The 16,231-nt window shown below is 30.9% G+C and overlaps 1 protein-coding gene across 1 annotated transcript; it reads right to left on the bottom strand.

The window, feature by feature from the left end:
* Positions 1-286: 286 nt before the first annotated feature.
* On the bottom strand, positions 287-2,109 carry LOC110715426 (protein JINGUBANG-like). Its single transcript, XM_021894009.1, has one exon. The coding sequence runs from the start codon at positions 2,107-2,109 to the stop codon at positions 850-852; it is 1,260 nt and encodes a 419-aa protein (XP_021749701.1). The 3' UTR covers positions 287-849.
* Between the last annotated feature and the right edge of the window lie 14,122 nt (positions 2,110-16,231).

Raw genomic sequence — 16,231 nt, 5'->3', positions numbered from 1 at the left:
ATATATACTAATGTATACGAAAATTTGAGAATTAATGATATATAAACACTCTAGATCAAAATCATTTATTTATTTTATTTAGATGAAGATTCTTGTGATAAATGACTAATTATTCATTCTCAATCTTTTCATTATGGAACCCTTAAAACTTCATGTAAACCACTTTTTTAAAAAAATAGTCAATTTTTTTTTTTAACGGAGGCGGTATAAAATATAAATCATATACTAACAAATATTACACTATAGATCTTAAATCCATTATTATTTTACTCTCCTTTTTTTGTCAAATTAAATATAAGTAGTCCTTATAAATTTAACAATAATGTTTTCTCCTTAATCAATAAAACGTAATCTAAATTTATTTTTTCAATTTGTACTTTTTTATTTTATTTTTTTGGGTTATGTACATGTGAAAACTCGTACTTTTAATAAACACACATTAAACATATACTTTTAATTGCTGATAAAGAGTACTATTAAGAAAATGTGCATAATAGTTTACATATAGAGGCATTTTAATTTTGACTTGAACCAAAATTTAAGATAAATAAAAAAAAGTATCCATGCACATATTTATAATAGGAGCATAAGATGAGAAATATAGTAATAATACTTTGTAATAATTCATTACATCACACAGTACATCAATACAAAGGATGAAGATTTGTCCGAGGTAACTTTAGACATGGCTTAAACAAAAATTTATAAACAATAGTGGATATCCTAATCAATAACAATTACCTTTGGAGAAATCTTTACCTAAAACAAACATCCATTCTTTATTACTCGTATAAACTTCTATCTTTAGTAATAAATAACTAATACTCCCTCCGTACACTACTTTTACCACTAATATTTTTTCATGTAGGGAGGCCTATTGTTAATGAGTTCAGACACCATAATTTCCCAAACCCTAATCTCCCCATCCAAGCTCCCACTACAAACCGAAACGACACCGTTTTCCGTCCTCAAAATAGTGGCCGCCACCGCCAACGACCTCACCGGTTTATCATGCCCTTCCAAAACACCCAAACAACAAAACAACCCCTTACTCCCACTCCCACACTCCCCCTCACCTCTCCCCCAAATCCTAACCGTCCGATCCGCACCCCCACTCACAAACAAATCATGTCCGTCCAATCCGAGCAAGCACAACACAGCTCCATCATGACTTCCCACAACCTCGCTCTCTACCATCCGATCATTCTCCCCTTCTTTCTCCCACGCCATTACGACTCCGTCACAACCGCCAGATAATAACACCTTTCCATCCTTACTTAACGCTAATGCATTCACAACCGTTGATCTATGATTCTCCAGGGTACTTACCCTGGAGTGTCGCACCACTTTATCGTTACCCCTCTCCCATACAATAATCTTCCCGTCAGCTGACCCCGTATACACCGTCCCGTTACTCGAAACCACTACCGCGTTAACGGCGTCTTCGTGCGCCGTTAACGACTCTAAACATTTATAATCCGTAGCCCTCCATATCTTCAACGTTTTGTCCCATGAAACGGTATATATTAACCCGTTACTTAACGTCATCCCTGAAACGGCGTCGTTATGTTGTATCCAAAGTTTCCGTTTATTTCTCCTAACTTGCACGTAGTTTTTCGCACAAGCAAAACGACGTAGCTTATCTTTCATTGTTGGGAGGGTTGTCTCTAAACGGTGTCGTTTCCATACTCGGATTTTACTATCTTGATGAGCTGTCAAGATTTTGTTATCTTCGCAGAATGCAATGGACTTGATGAACCCTCCAGAGGACAAATCCCGGCCCTCGAATGAAACTACTGGGGAGAACGTGGTTAGATCGAAGGTGGTGATTTGATTGCCAGACGCGGCGTAGAGGAGTTTACCTTGGGTTGCTAAGCAAGATATGTGGTGGTGGTTTGGTGTTTTTAAGGTGACTATGCATTTGTAATAAGGGTGGTGGACCGGGATTAGTTTTTCGACCGGTTCGATATTGATACGGATACAATGAGATAGGAGGTAATTTGTGGTGGTGCTACTATTGTTGGAGATTGAGGAAGAAGAGGTGCTTCTAAAACTCCATTCTTTAGATAATGTGGAGGAGTTGTTGCTAGTACTACTTTCAAAAGCCATGTTTTAAAGTTCTTTTGGATATCTTAGTGAAGTTTATTTGAGGGGTATATATAGGAGAAAATTAGTGTTACGTAATCGTATATTCGTATGTATCATAGACTATATGTTCCTTTATGCATTACTAATTTATTTTAAGAGAAATTATTACTTAAAAAATAAAAAAAACATGGAGGAAACCAAGAAAGTACATATCATCAGAAATCGGATAAATTGATTTATAATATTAAAATATGCTGAGATAAGTACAATTTTGTACCCCCATATTATTGTATTTTATAGTACATTTATGTAATTATGTTTTCAATTTTTGTTAACTATTTAGTACTCCATAAGTCCAAATTAAATAAATAAATGTATTTAAAATTTAGTTAATTTATTACACAATTTGTGCTTGCTTGACTGCAAATACTATACTATAGCCTAAGTTAAGTGTAAGACAACTTTTATACTACCTCCGTTACAGGTTATGTGCAACGATTAGACATTTTTCCTCTCTGCTTTATGTCAAATCGTTGCACATAACCTGTAACGGAGGTATTATATGTTTGGTATAGATCTAAGAAATGAATTGGAATGGAAACAAATAAGAAGGGACGGAAAAGGATAATGATAAGTGTTACTTGTAGTTCATTTTTTGCTATTTGGTAATGTTACTGATGAAGTTAAAAGGGTAACAAATGTGTGATAATGGTTAAATGCAATGTGATTCATTTCTCATTCTCATGTATAATTGCTTATACAATCAATGGGTGAGAATTGAGAAAGCGAGGGCTTTCATCATACAATTGCATGCATCTTATAAGATATACATAAGTAACATAATTATGTGGATTGAAAACTAATGTTAGTTATATCATGCACAAAGTACAACCAACTTTACATAAACAAAGCAATATGTATGTACTATATAAAATGTATGTATATTGTATAACACTCTATCAAAGCCATACTTTTTTTAAAAAATAAATAAATTAATATTAACATTTTATACAAGATCTTTAAAGAAATGGAAACCACCGAATGTTTGATAATGTTGTGTAGTTAATAAATTTGTTTTATGTGGAGCTTTAGGTTCATGAACCATGTGGCAGTAGTTGAGAGGAGGGGAATAATGCCTCGAATGATGATTTACCCTGAATATTTAATTACAAACGTGGCAATGTATGAGAGGTGGAATTGATTGTGTAGGCCCACTTCTTGGCCAATAGGATCTTAGATTCTTAGTGCTACATTCAAAAAAGAAAAATGACGAAAGTTATTTTTTATGAGAAAAAGAAGTGTGTAGGTCGGTTATGATACGAGGTTTATTTGATTGATTAGTTAGTGTTGCTTCCACCAAAGCAAATGATTGATTCAAGGGAAATAATTTAGAGGGATTACATTAAATATGATTGAATTAATGTCCAAGAACAAACATTCAATAGCAACTATGAATTTATTAATTGAGGCTTTAACTATCTATGTGGTTATGTGATATAATTTGGTGAAGCAACAATTCAAATAAATAAATAAAAAAAAAAGACAATGAGGTTTCATTGTCTTTCACGCGAGTTCTAAGAAAGTGTAATAGGAAAGATCTAAATGCTTTTAAGGTGTAAATGCTCTTAAGGTGTGAACAAGCTACTCGTCAAAAAAAAAAAAAAAGGTGTAAACAAATCTAAATTCTCAACAAAATTGAGCTCGCTCATGCTTGTTAATGAGTTGAATAAGTTTTGAAACTTGTTTGAAACATGAGTTTCAAGTCTTTCAACGTATATGAACAAAAATATACTCGAGATGTTTCATAAAAATTAATGAAAATCACTGGTTTGATTTTTTTGTTTCCATGGAAAAATCATTATATGTCCATCAATTAGTTCATTTATAAATATTCATGACAAACTTATTTATAAGAAAGGCCCAATGCTCATTTAATAATATTTTTTTATAAGTCACAATTGCTAATTTAAATACAAATTCTTGTTTTTTTTTTAAAAATAAAAAACTTAAAATTATGATTAATATTTTATTATTATGCTCGATTGGAAAGGCGAAATAGTTGATTTTAAAAGAACTTGTTTACTTTGTATAATTTTTTTTTTTTTTTTGTTAATTTATATGAAGATTGAAGATGTTGTATGAACTTGACGCGGTTAACTAACGAGCAATTCATGAATTATTGGCAGTGTTGGCACACTCCAACTTCTTGAACGAACCAAGCTCGGTTGGGCTCACCTAATAAGTAAAATAAATTTATAAATGGACATGGACACCAAAGTTATCTCCACTCCAAATAAATCAAACGTGGTCAATCTACGACTAGGACTGGGTTTATAATTGAGCCAATATTTCTGGGCTTAAACGCTTGAGTAGACTAACAATTGGGCTAGGTCCATTCTTCAACTTCGCTTTGGCTGTTGCTCTCTATCTTAGTAGTACTTGTATAATCTTTTATAATTATACTAAAAAAACAATCGCTGATACCAATTTGTCATTTTTTTGTTTAATTTTTTCCCTCCAAAATACAAGGATGATATCAATTTTTTTCCCTTTTAAGCTACCCTTTTTAACATTGCTTTGAAAATTATACTCCATTTGAATTTTTAAATTTTGGGTTTTCTACACATATTATGCTATTTAGTTATTTATAAGTTGTTAACAATAGTTAATAATATAATTTAATTCAAATTTCCTGATTAAATATGAAAATTATGCACTTTTGGGAATTGCATATTCTGTGTCAAAAAAAAAAAAAGGAATTGCATATTCATATTTAATTAGAAATTAGTTAGGAAAACTGAGGAAGTAGTTATTTTCTTTCAGTATGTGTTAAAATTCTATAGTTCAATTTTTATTTTAAAAACTGTGAACCGCACGGGGTTGACCTAGTTGTAATCTATTACTAGGTACATTTGTTTTAATTTATTTGTATTTAACTAAAATTATTGATACTAAAAATTATTTGCAACAAATGCTTTCATTTTTTTTTTTTTACTTTTTATTTCTTTTTACCTCTCAACTTACCACATGCAACTTAATTTTTCTCTCTCAGTTTACCAATCACAAACAAATTTTACCTTTTTTTTTAAAAAAACAAATTTTACCTAGATTTTGATGAATGTTACAAAGTATATCATTGCAATTAAAATGAAACATAGAAGTATAATATATGTTGATATGTGAACAGTCTGCAAAAAAAAAATGTTGATATGTGAACATGTAAGGATTTACCAACGACGGTAATCAAGAAATTGATGGGTGACAAGGGCTAGCTTCAATGGCGGCCAGCAGTGGCGCGGATCCATGATTTATAGGTGCTGAGTCACCGTCATTAATCGATCCAAAGGGTTGATTTTGTGTAGGATGATTTTGTGATTGAGGATGATTTTATGGAGGAGGAGGATGAATTTTAGGACAAAATTAAAGAAACTTGTTATATTATATGTATTTTTCCTTTTTATTCTAAATATTAAGTCATAATATCAATAAGATTAATTGATATTAATCATATAATATAGGTTACTGTTATGGACTACATAGCTAGGATCAAATAAATAAAAGCAATGGCGGATTCAATTCAAAAAATACCTATAATGAGTTTGGAATTTCGTAGTTATCGAACATCGCATAAGATAATTTAAATTAGTTAATTGATGTATATAATAAAATAAACGTACAAAAAAAATTATGATTGTTGATAATATATATATATGCTTTGATTTAAATGTAAAGAAAAAAAATTATATATACAATAATTTAAATGAAATGAAGAATAAATAAAAATTATAGAAATTAATAGGCTAGTATGTAAATTGTCAAGTGGAAGAAATAGTCAAACAAATTAAAAGTATGAAAGTTTTTTTTAAAAAAATGTACATATTTTTTTTTTTTCATGAAAATAGAAACAATTAGGCCCAAATAATAATACAAATCAAATGAAACAAAAGAAAAACAAAACATAGTATAAATGTACAATTTGTTTTTGGACACATAGTATGAATGTACAATAATATGTAACAATAATATGAAAAAAAACATAAAGGATTTGTGGTGGGATTTGATCCCCTGACCCCTGCCAATCTAAGGTAAAAATTACACTCAAGAATCTATCTATATATTATACTAAAAGACAAGCGCCTCAATGTGAGGATGACAAATGTCACTCTCTCATTGACTTATCTTATGTATAAAATATATCTATATAATTATTGTTTACATATTCAAGCATAGTTATTTTTGTTAAACTTCAAACAATAAAAGCAAGTTTCTAAACATGCATAATATTTCATGATTTCCCAACATAAATATTGATTTATTTTTTTTATAATAAATATATACTTTCCAATACTACAAATAATCCATAAAATCTTTCCAATTTTATAGTCAATTTAAAGAATCTTTTTGTTAATACTAAAAGACAAGCGCCTCAATGTGAGGATGACAAATGTCACTCTCTCATTGGCTTATCTTATGTATAAAATATATCTATATAATTATTGTTTACATATTCAAGCATAGTTTTTTTTTTGTTAAACTTCAAACAATAAAAGCAAGTTTCTATACATGCATAAGATTTTCATGATTTCCCAATATAAATATTGATTTTTTTTTTTTTTTTTATAATAAATATATACTTTCCAATACTACAAATAATCCATAAAGTCTTTCCAATTTTATAGTCAATTTAAAGAATCTATATATTATACTAAAAGACAAGCGCCTCAATGTGAGGATGACAAATGTCACTCTCTCATTGGCTTATCTTATGTATAAAATATATCTATATAATTATTGTTTACATATTCAATCATAGTTATTTTTGTTAAACTTCAAACAATAAAAGCAAGTTTCTATACATGCATAATATTTTCATGATTTCCCAACATAAATATTGATTTATTTTTTTATAATAAATATATACTTTCCAATACTACAAATAGTCCATAAAATCTTTCCAATTTTATAGTCAATTTAAAGAATCTTTTTGTTAATACTAAAAGACAAGCGCCTCAATGTGAGGATGACAAATGTCACTCTCTCATTGGCTTATCTTATGTATAAAATATATCTATATAATTATTGTTTACATATTCAAGCATAGTTATTTTTGTTAAACTTCAAACAATAAAAGCAAGTTTCTATACATGCATAAGATTTTCATGATTTCCCAATATAAATATTGATTTTTTTTTTATAATAAATATATACTTTCCAATACTACAAATAATCCATAAAATCTTTCCAATTTTATAGTCAATTTAAAGAATCTATATATTATACTAAAAGACAAGCGCCTCAATGTGAGGATGACAAATGTCACTATCTCATTGGCTTATCTTATGTATAAAATATATTTATATAATTATTGTTTACATATTCAAGCATAGTTATTTTTGTTAAACTTCAAACAATAAAAGCAAGTTTCTTTACATGCATAATATTTTCATGATTTCCCAACATAAATATTGATTTATTTTTTTTTATAATAAATATATATACTTTCCAATACTACAAATAATCCATAAAATCTTTCCAATTTTATAGTCAATTTAAAGAATCTTTTTGTTAATACTAAAAGACAAGCGCCTCAATGTGAGGATGACAAATGTCACTCTCTCATTGGCTTATCTTATGTATAAAATATATCTATATAATTATTGTTTACATATTCAAGCATAGTTATTTTTGTTAAACTTCAAACAATAAAAGCAAGTTTCTATACATGCATAAGATTTTCATGATTTCCTAACATAAATATTGATTTAATTTTTTTTTATAATAAATATATACTTTCCAATACTACAAATAATCCATAAAGTCTTTCCAATTTTACAGTCAATTTAAAGAATAATAACTAATTTGAAACAATATGATTAAAGTGACATAATTAAGGAACAAATATTTCGTATTTTCAAAGGCTAATATTTTTTTTTATAAATAAAATCGATAGAATTTAGTTTGACGTCAATTATGAAATCAATACAAACATATAAAAAAATCAGATGTACAATAAAATATTGTGCACCTATTATAAAAGCTACCCTGTAATGAAAGAAAGTTATTTATGCTTTATTGATAAAAGTTACCCAAAATAGTCTACAAGTTATCCTAAATTCAATTCAAGTAATCGGATGAATACAAAAGTTTTTGATAAAGATACAAAATAGTGTAAAAATTACTTTTTATCATTTGTTGTACTCCTTGACAAACACTGAATGCTGAGCCGAAATGTTGTCTTGGAAAAAAAATACATAATCTTGAACATAAATTTAATTTTAATCGGCCTTTTACAATGACCTTTTGTTTTTCTTGCATAAAAAAAAAAAAAAAAAAAATTGAACCAATAACCAATCTAAACAGAAGAATAAAAGTTAAATTGAATTAGACTTTTGACGGAAAAGGGACAGATATAAAATGTATTATAACTATTACTCGTTTTTTAAATTGTAATATTCGTAATAACAATGCTATTACTTATGAATTTAAAAGTCGTGCATTGCTCATGTATTATACTAGATATACAACAATCATGTGCAATAATTTATGTTGTTTTATACATACAATACTTTTAACTATAATAGTATGTGTATATAATATAATATTTTTTATAATATAAAAAGTATATGTATATAATATAATATTTATAACACGTGTCCTCCATACCAAGTGTAGTCCCAATCACCACTACACCAATTGGTTGTTGGTGTAGTGGTGACTGAGACTACACTAGGTAGGGAGGACCTGTGTTCGCTCCCCTGCAACAACAATCGGAAGGGGAATAGAACCTAATAACCTAGAACTAATCCTCAAATCTGGATTAGCCCAAAGGGTAAACCGGATAGAACACGCAAAACTCAATGCATATATGACGGGAATTAATTTATCCTTTATCTATCTTATACAAAACTCCAAAGTCTAATTTTTTTTTTTCAAAATATAATAACATTTGTAAATTTTTGTTAATATGAAAGATATAAACCTATCAAAATGTATATATAGTTAAATTGTTTAATAACTTATATCGAATGCGTAGTTTTATTAAAATTATTTGCATGTAATCATTAAATGTGTTGGATGTTGTGTAGCTATGCAATGTCCAAAACTTTAGTTGAGCGACTTTGATTTAGTGATTGTACGGTAAAAAAAATATTGACTTCGATCTTGAAACCTAATAGTCTAATAAATTCTAAATAGAAAAATTAAAACAAAAAGAAATGAAAATAGTAAATGGCTTTAAATATTGAAATAAACATAACCTTTTAAATCAATTTAGCGAATTCAAGAGACAATTTTAAGGCTTTTAAAACTAAATGGGGGAAAATATATGTAAAAAGAACACTTTTAGATATATAAATGTCCATGCACTATTATAAGAGTTTTGTTAACCTTTTTATAATTAAGGTAAGGATAAATCTTAGTAATATATACTATGTATATTTTATTTATATAAAATTATCAGTATCCATACCTATATATGAAGTATTAGTGTTGTATACTATATTTAATCAGTTGTTGGTTACATATGTGACTATTATATAATATATAGTTTTTGGCACAATGGTTAACTTAGGAAAATATATGTCCTGGTAGGTCAAATATAAGGTTATTATTGTGTTTATAGATTTAATGAGTGCGACGGGTAAATAAAACATGTATAGATTAGATTGATTGTAGCTATTGATGCGGATGGTATGATAAGAAAATTTTAGTTTTTTTCTCAACAGGAGATATAAATAAATTAGTTCACTTCTTATATAGCTATGTGGAGTATTTTTTTTTTGAGGGGATAGCTATGTGGAGTATTATTCAATTATTTTTCAATTAATAGAATAACATTATAAAAAAATTAAAAGAAATTCAAATAACATAAAATACTATTCAAATAACGTTCTTTTAATTTTTTTAATTGACCATTAGTAACCAAGTCCTTTAATAGTAAATGAATTACCTTTGTTTTTATTTTTATTTTTCCTACGGGTTTAATAATTTGATTTATAAACCGTGCATCGCACGGGCACTATGCTAGTTTATCACTACATCATAGACTTCCTTTCTTAATTTTCTTTCTTTAATTTCATTTACTTTTAAATCTTAAATTTGCTAGGTCACGTGACCCAACATGAACAACCACTGACGGCCAAGGCGAGTAAAAGAAGGTTGTTAGTTCTTTGATTGATAATCCATATGAATGTTTCTATTACTTTGATTTGCAACTATATTGTTATTGATTTGCTCGTTTAATGAAGATATTTGAAAAATTAAAAAATTGAAAATTTGAACAATCATTTTTGTTTGAATATTTTCGAGTTAATTTTGTCAATCTCGTGTTGATTTTCTGATAATTAATGGAAAAATTGGAAAATCCAATCGAGGTTTTTGGGAAGGTAGATACAAAGAAGGTGATAGTGGACTGGTGGTGATGGCGGAAACTACAGGAGTAAGGATTTTGGCCATACTTTTGCTCATTTCCTAAAAAAAAATTGGATCCATCAATGTTTTGTTAAAGTTTGTTTATATGTTAGATGATTATAAGATACATGTTAGAAAATAATAACAAATTGAATCGATCAATTTAATTTATTATGCAAGGATGCATGTAAACTGCCAAGTATTATTCACGTCCATCTTGGAAGTGTTAGTTCAAAGAATCAAAATGTGTTACATGATTTCAGGCTGCTCTACAAATCAGGTTCACAATAGAGCTGTCAACAATTGACCCGTTTTGAGGACCCGACTTGAACCGGTAATGATCAGAACCTGACCAGTACTTGAACAATGGGGTAAAATTAGTGAACCGTAACCTGACATGAACCCAACCTGATATTAACTGACAACCTATTTGATCAAATACTTTATGACCTAAACCCGAACCCGCACCTGACCCGATAGTAACCATCAACCGATTTAATCCGACCTGACAATAATCTGAACCCGAACTGGCACCCGACTCTATTAGAACCTGAAAACGTTGTAACCCAACACAACCTGTTATTGAAGCGAGTCATGGACGGTTTAATAAAATTTTATATACATTTTGTTCAGCTAATATATTGGTACAATTTGTTCAGCTTATATACATTTTGTTCTCTATTACTTCGTATGTAGGTTTAATAAATCTTGATAATGCTTGAACAAATTATGCAGGACGTAATTATATAAATTCAACTTGACCACAATGAATTTATTCGAATTGAACTTGAACCAGAACCAAGAATGATTCAACTTTAAGATTATCCGACCAAATAATTATCTGACCCAACCTTAACCCGAACCCAAATGTACCACCTATTAACCTACCAAACCACCTCGCCCAACTATAAATCCACACTACCACAACCCATTAAAATTCCCCTAACCCCCAATGAATAGGAAGGTTTGAAAATGAAACAATCTTTAGTGCAAGTGATAAGAGAATCATATTTCAATACCACTAAACAGAGTATTTGTATAAATCAATCATATCATACCATAACATACATATAAAATTAAAATTAGAGATTACAAAAACATAACCTCAGCATTCTTTTTATTAGTCGTGCCGTGGGGTAATTTTGTACAATGTTTGACCGATAATGATAATTAACGGTCGATGCTACAAGACCGGGTCAAGATAGTTACGAGTGCTCCCTAGAATCAAGGAGAAACAATGGATCAACAAGAATAAGTGTTCAAGGTTGCTACTATGTATCTACACCCTAGGACAAGTCTACATTTCATTAGAAGACCAAGTAAAGGAAACAACCACTACTCCACCAATTAAGGAAGCGGTTGAGGGAATCAAGAAATTACTATGCAACAACCACCAAATATCTCGACACTACGTACAGAAAGCTCTATAAATAGGAAACAAGTTCCTCACATGAGGATCATCCATTAGCCACTGACAAAAAAACCATTTTGATCCACCTCCTGCCAAACCTCCGAAAATACCCATGAACTCCTACAGTAATTTCATCCATTCTCCACATCATCATTCCACTACAAACACTCCTTCCTTGCTACTATATTTTAAGCCTTTGTATAATCTTGCAAGGATACATTTCTACCCATAATAATGCACCTAATCAATCTCCTTGTCGTACTGCGTTAGTCCTACACCTAATGTACATACATTTACTCATACACTTTTATGTTATCAAACGTAAAATACTCATTGTACTTGTAAATATTGGCTTTATGCCCGTATTATAGTGGATTGGAGGCCTCATTGCCACCCGCGGTTTTTACCCACCTTCATTGGGGTTTTCCGCGTCACCATATTGTGTCTCCTCCCTCTCCCTTTATTTTTCCGTCATTTACTTTCCGCATTCCATACTCCGTATTTTAATTTAGTTGATCCGTAGCCCGTATCCCACATCAAATCCTACTTGACGAAATTTAGCATCAATACCGTTCTTGATTAATGCCCTTGTTTGAACCATGGTGATTGTTGATTCTTAGTTTAAAATTATCGAAAATGCAAAACTTAAGTTAGGGTTGGAAACTAAAGACCAAGTCAAATTGACCGAGATCTGACGAGCCATAATGCCTCCATATTTTTCAATATACTAAGCAATAAATTATTAAAATATAGCTCTTATATTTTCTCTCATTGCTGTTAAGTTCAATCAACAATGTCAGCTCTTCTCTTCCATCTTCTTCCTTGAACTCATTAATTTTAACAATGTCGACTTTTTTTTTTGGAGATAAATTATTGCAGATTTAATTTGTTCAAAGAAAAAAGTATAAGTCAATCACAATAATAACCCATAATTGAGATTAATATGAAAACTGATGGTTGAGATTAATTGTATGAATTTTTTCTACTTCCTCTTTGTTTTAATAAGTGTTACACTTACCAAATTCGGCCGTGTTTTGATAAGTGTCACACTTTGTTTTTTTGGCAAAAAGCTTCATTTTAATATTATATCTTTCTTTCTCATGGTCACCACCCAAACTCATTATTACATTTTTATTATTTCTTTCCTCTCACATTCATTACTTTACAATAAATTATTACGATCTTTCTTTTACAATTTTTAAATACCCCAACTATCCCACTAATTTCTTATTTTATTTAAGTCAGTTAAATTGCCTAAAATTATGTGCCGGTCAAACTGTAACACTTATTAAAACACAGAGGGAGTAACTATTTAATAAAATTTTCATTTATTTAAAAATTGCATTATTTGTCATTAACATTTACAAATGTAATTCTTTGGCCGTTATATTTAAGTAAAAATTATAAAATATTGATAATTAATCATTTTTTTTCTAACGGATTAATCACAAACAAAATTTAAAGGAGTTGTATGAATAGAGGAAAAATCCAAATAGTGCTTTAAAATAACGAATGAAATAATTAACATACATAAAATTATTTATGAATTAACAAATTACATAATTGAAACATCTACATCATATGATAAACACTCAAAGCTTTAAATCTCAATATTATAGTTCTCATAATGTTCAAGAAAATATGAGTTAATGAACTCGAAGTTATCCTTATTACTGCATCTTCCACCATGCAATCATCCAAAATCGAAATACTTAATTTGGGCATCCGATCATAATTTGATCAACATTGAATTCCACAATTATCAATTGTATGGAATTCAGATTCTATTAAGTGTACATAATTGATAGCTTCCGTTGTAACAAGTTAAATCCCTTGTAAAACAATACTTCTAGATATTCAGTGTTGATGTTTGGTAACTGAAAGTCGTCCAAATTCAAGTTACGCTTAAATTCCAACTTGTAAATTCGACGCCCCCTTAAAATCTAAACCACTCATCTTTTCGTTCTTCTGGATAGAATTCTATCACCAACCGCTTCAAGTACAGGTACGTATTGTGTTTGAGCATTTAATCTACAATTATTTCATATTCAGGCTCCTGTTCAAGAGTCATGAAATGCCTAGGCACGTCTGGTTTCCAAGTTAAATCAAGGATTAGACATGTTTTTCAACAAAATTGCCACCTGCGCGAGAGCACATATGTTTGTACAACTTCGTGCGAGGAAAGACAACCCAATCGAGTGGATTAAATGGTCTAGTAGACCACTGATATGATCAGACTCATTAGACATTGTATTTTCCAAACAAACCCTAATATATAAATGAAAAAAGCGGAAATTTCACCATATACGTACCGATGAGTTAAAGCTTAATTCACCATATACCATAGAAAACTTTCTATACACCATATACCATTCAATTTAACTAAAATATCACAACATGCCATTAATGACTAACGGACGTTAACACCGTTAGTCATTAAGGCTAATAAGGCCACGTGGCAACATATAATTGGTTCCCTTTTAAATTACTTAATTTTAAGTAATTATATAATTAATTATCAAAAAATAAAAATAATAATAATAATGATGAAAAAAAAACAGCCACCCTTAGCCACCGCCGCCCATAGCCTAGCCCCGACCCCCCACCTCCGGTTGGCCGCCTGGTCCACAACCTGGCTGGCGGTGACCATCCCCCCTTCCGCCGGTGAAAATCTCGACCCAACAACCTCTCCCTCCCGAATTCCAGCCACCACCTTAGCAATTCCCCTCTACCTCCCGATTCCCCAGCCAGTAGCCACCACCCCCTTAGCCCAAATCCCCAACCACCACATTAGCATAATTCTCCAGCTACCACCTTTGCAGGCATCCCAAATCCTCTCCCATAAGTCACCACAATCAAACTTGCCAAAAACCACCACCCTAAAACCCCAAAACATCAAAATCGAAACCCTTGATTTCGATTTTAGGGTTTCGCGTACGTGGTGGTTCATGAGGTGGAGACGGCACCGGGAGAGGCGAATTAAGTTCGCCGACGCGGGGGAGGGGGTTTGGGTGCCGACTAGTGGTTAGAGAAGTGTTTTTCGAAGGAGAAATGGGGTTTTTAGGGTGCGGACACGGTGGTTTAAGGGTTTTGGTCGGATTTTAGAAGTGGAGTAGCACTAGCGAGTGGTTGGATCTCGGTGGCGCGAGGGATTTTGGTCGGATTTCGGACCGGCGTGGGGGTTCTGGTCGGATTCCGCTTTGGTGGGTGGTGGGTGGCTGGGGGAGGTGGGTGGCTGGTTTATTATTATTATTATTATTATTATATTATTATTATTATTATTATTATTATTTGATAATTAATTATATAATTATTTTAAAATTAAGTAATTTAAAAGGGAACCAATTATATGTTGCCACGTGGCCTTATTAGCCTTAATGACTAACGGTGTTAACGTCCGTTAGTCATTAATGACATGTTGTGATATTTTAGTTAAACTGAATGGTATATGGTGTATTAGAAAGTTTTCTATGGTATATGGTGAATTAAACTTTAACTCAGTGGTATATGGTAAAATTTTTGAATGAAAAAGTATCATGCTTCTACATTAGCAAAAAAAGTTGCTAAGGTAATCATTCGAATGAGGTGATCAAACGTACAAAGACAACATTATATCCTCAAAACCTAAGATTGAAATCATGAACAGTCCTCAACTACATCAAATTTCTACCATGAATGTATCCATTTCCTAAAGGAGTTTATGGGAAAAGTTTATTTGATTGACATGAGATATTTAATTCCTAAAGGATCCAAATTGAAACAGGAAAAGTCTATGTTATAAGATCCATTTCCTAAAGAAGCCAGATTGACATTGGAAAAGTATCTAGTTCATCTTTGGTTACGATGTCTCATAATTTAATCGGTATTGATAACCATTTAGGGGCTTTCTCCCTTTTGATTGTCCATGTTGATCCACAATGATGCTTTGGCGATTACTACATATACTATCTTAGTAGGAGTAAACTCTCCTGTATTGTAAGCATGCAATGCGAAGGCAAGAGTCCAAAACATTATTACCATGTCTACATAGCAACTCTTATAAAATAATACACGGCATAAATTTTATTAAACGAGAATTGGAGATAAACCCAACACTCTACGACATACAAAGAGAAACAAAATACTTAATAAAACGGAGGGAGTACTTATTAGGAACCTACAAAAACATAGACGACCGTACACTAGGGCGCTGAAGATCATCATGCAGCATTTCCGAATGGAAGTTTAACACATTTGAGTTCCATTGAAATACCGGGAGGAATAATCGACACAACGGGGTAGGGAGAGCAGTCATAACCCGAACAACACCGGTACCCTTCGACG

The sequence above is a fragment of the Chenopodium quinoa genome, unplaced genomic scaffold (assembly GCF_001683475.1).
Source record: "Chenopodium quinoa cultivar QQ74 unplaced genomic scaffold, ASM168347v1, whole genome shotgun sequence".
Lineage (NCBI taxonomy): Eukaryota > Viridiplantae > Streptophyta > Magnoliopsida > Caryophyllales > Amaranthaceae > Chenopodium > Chenopodium quinoa.
Note: the sequence above shows the minus strand (reverse complement) of the source record. Positions and strands in the feature narration are given on the sequence as shown.

What these genes read in the sequence shown, in the direction of transcription:
- LOC110715426 (XM_021894009.1), bottom strand. Translation starts at nt 2,109, where the DNA reads ATGGCTTTTGAAAGTAGTACTAGCAACAACTCCTCCACATTATCTAAA.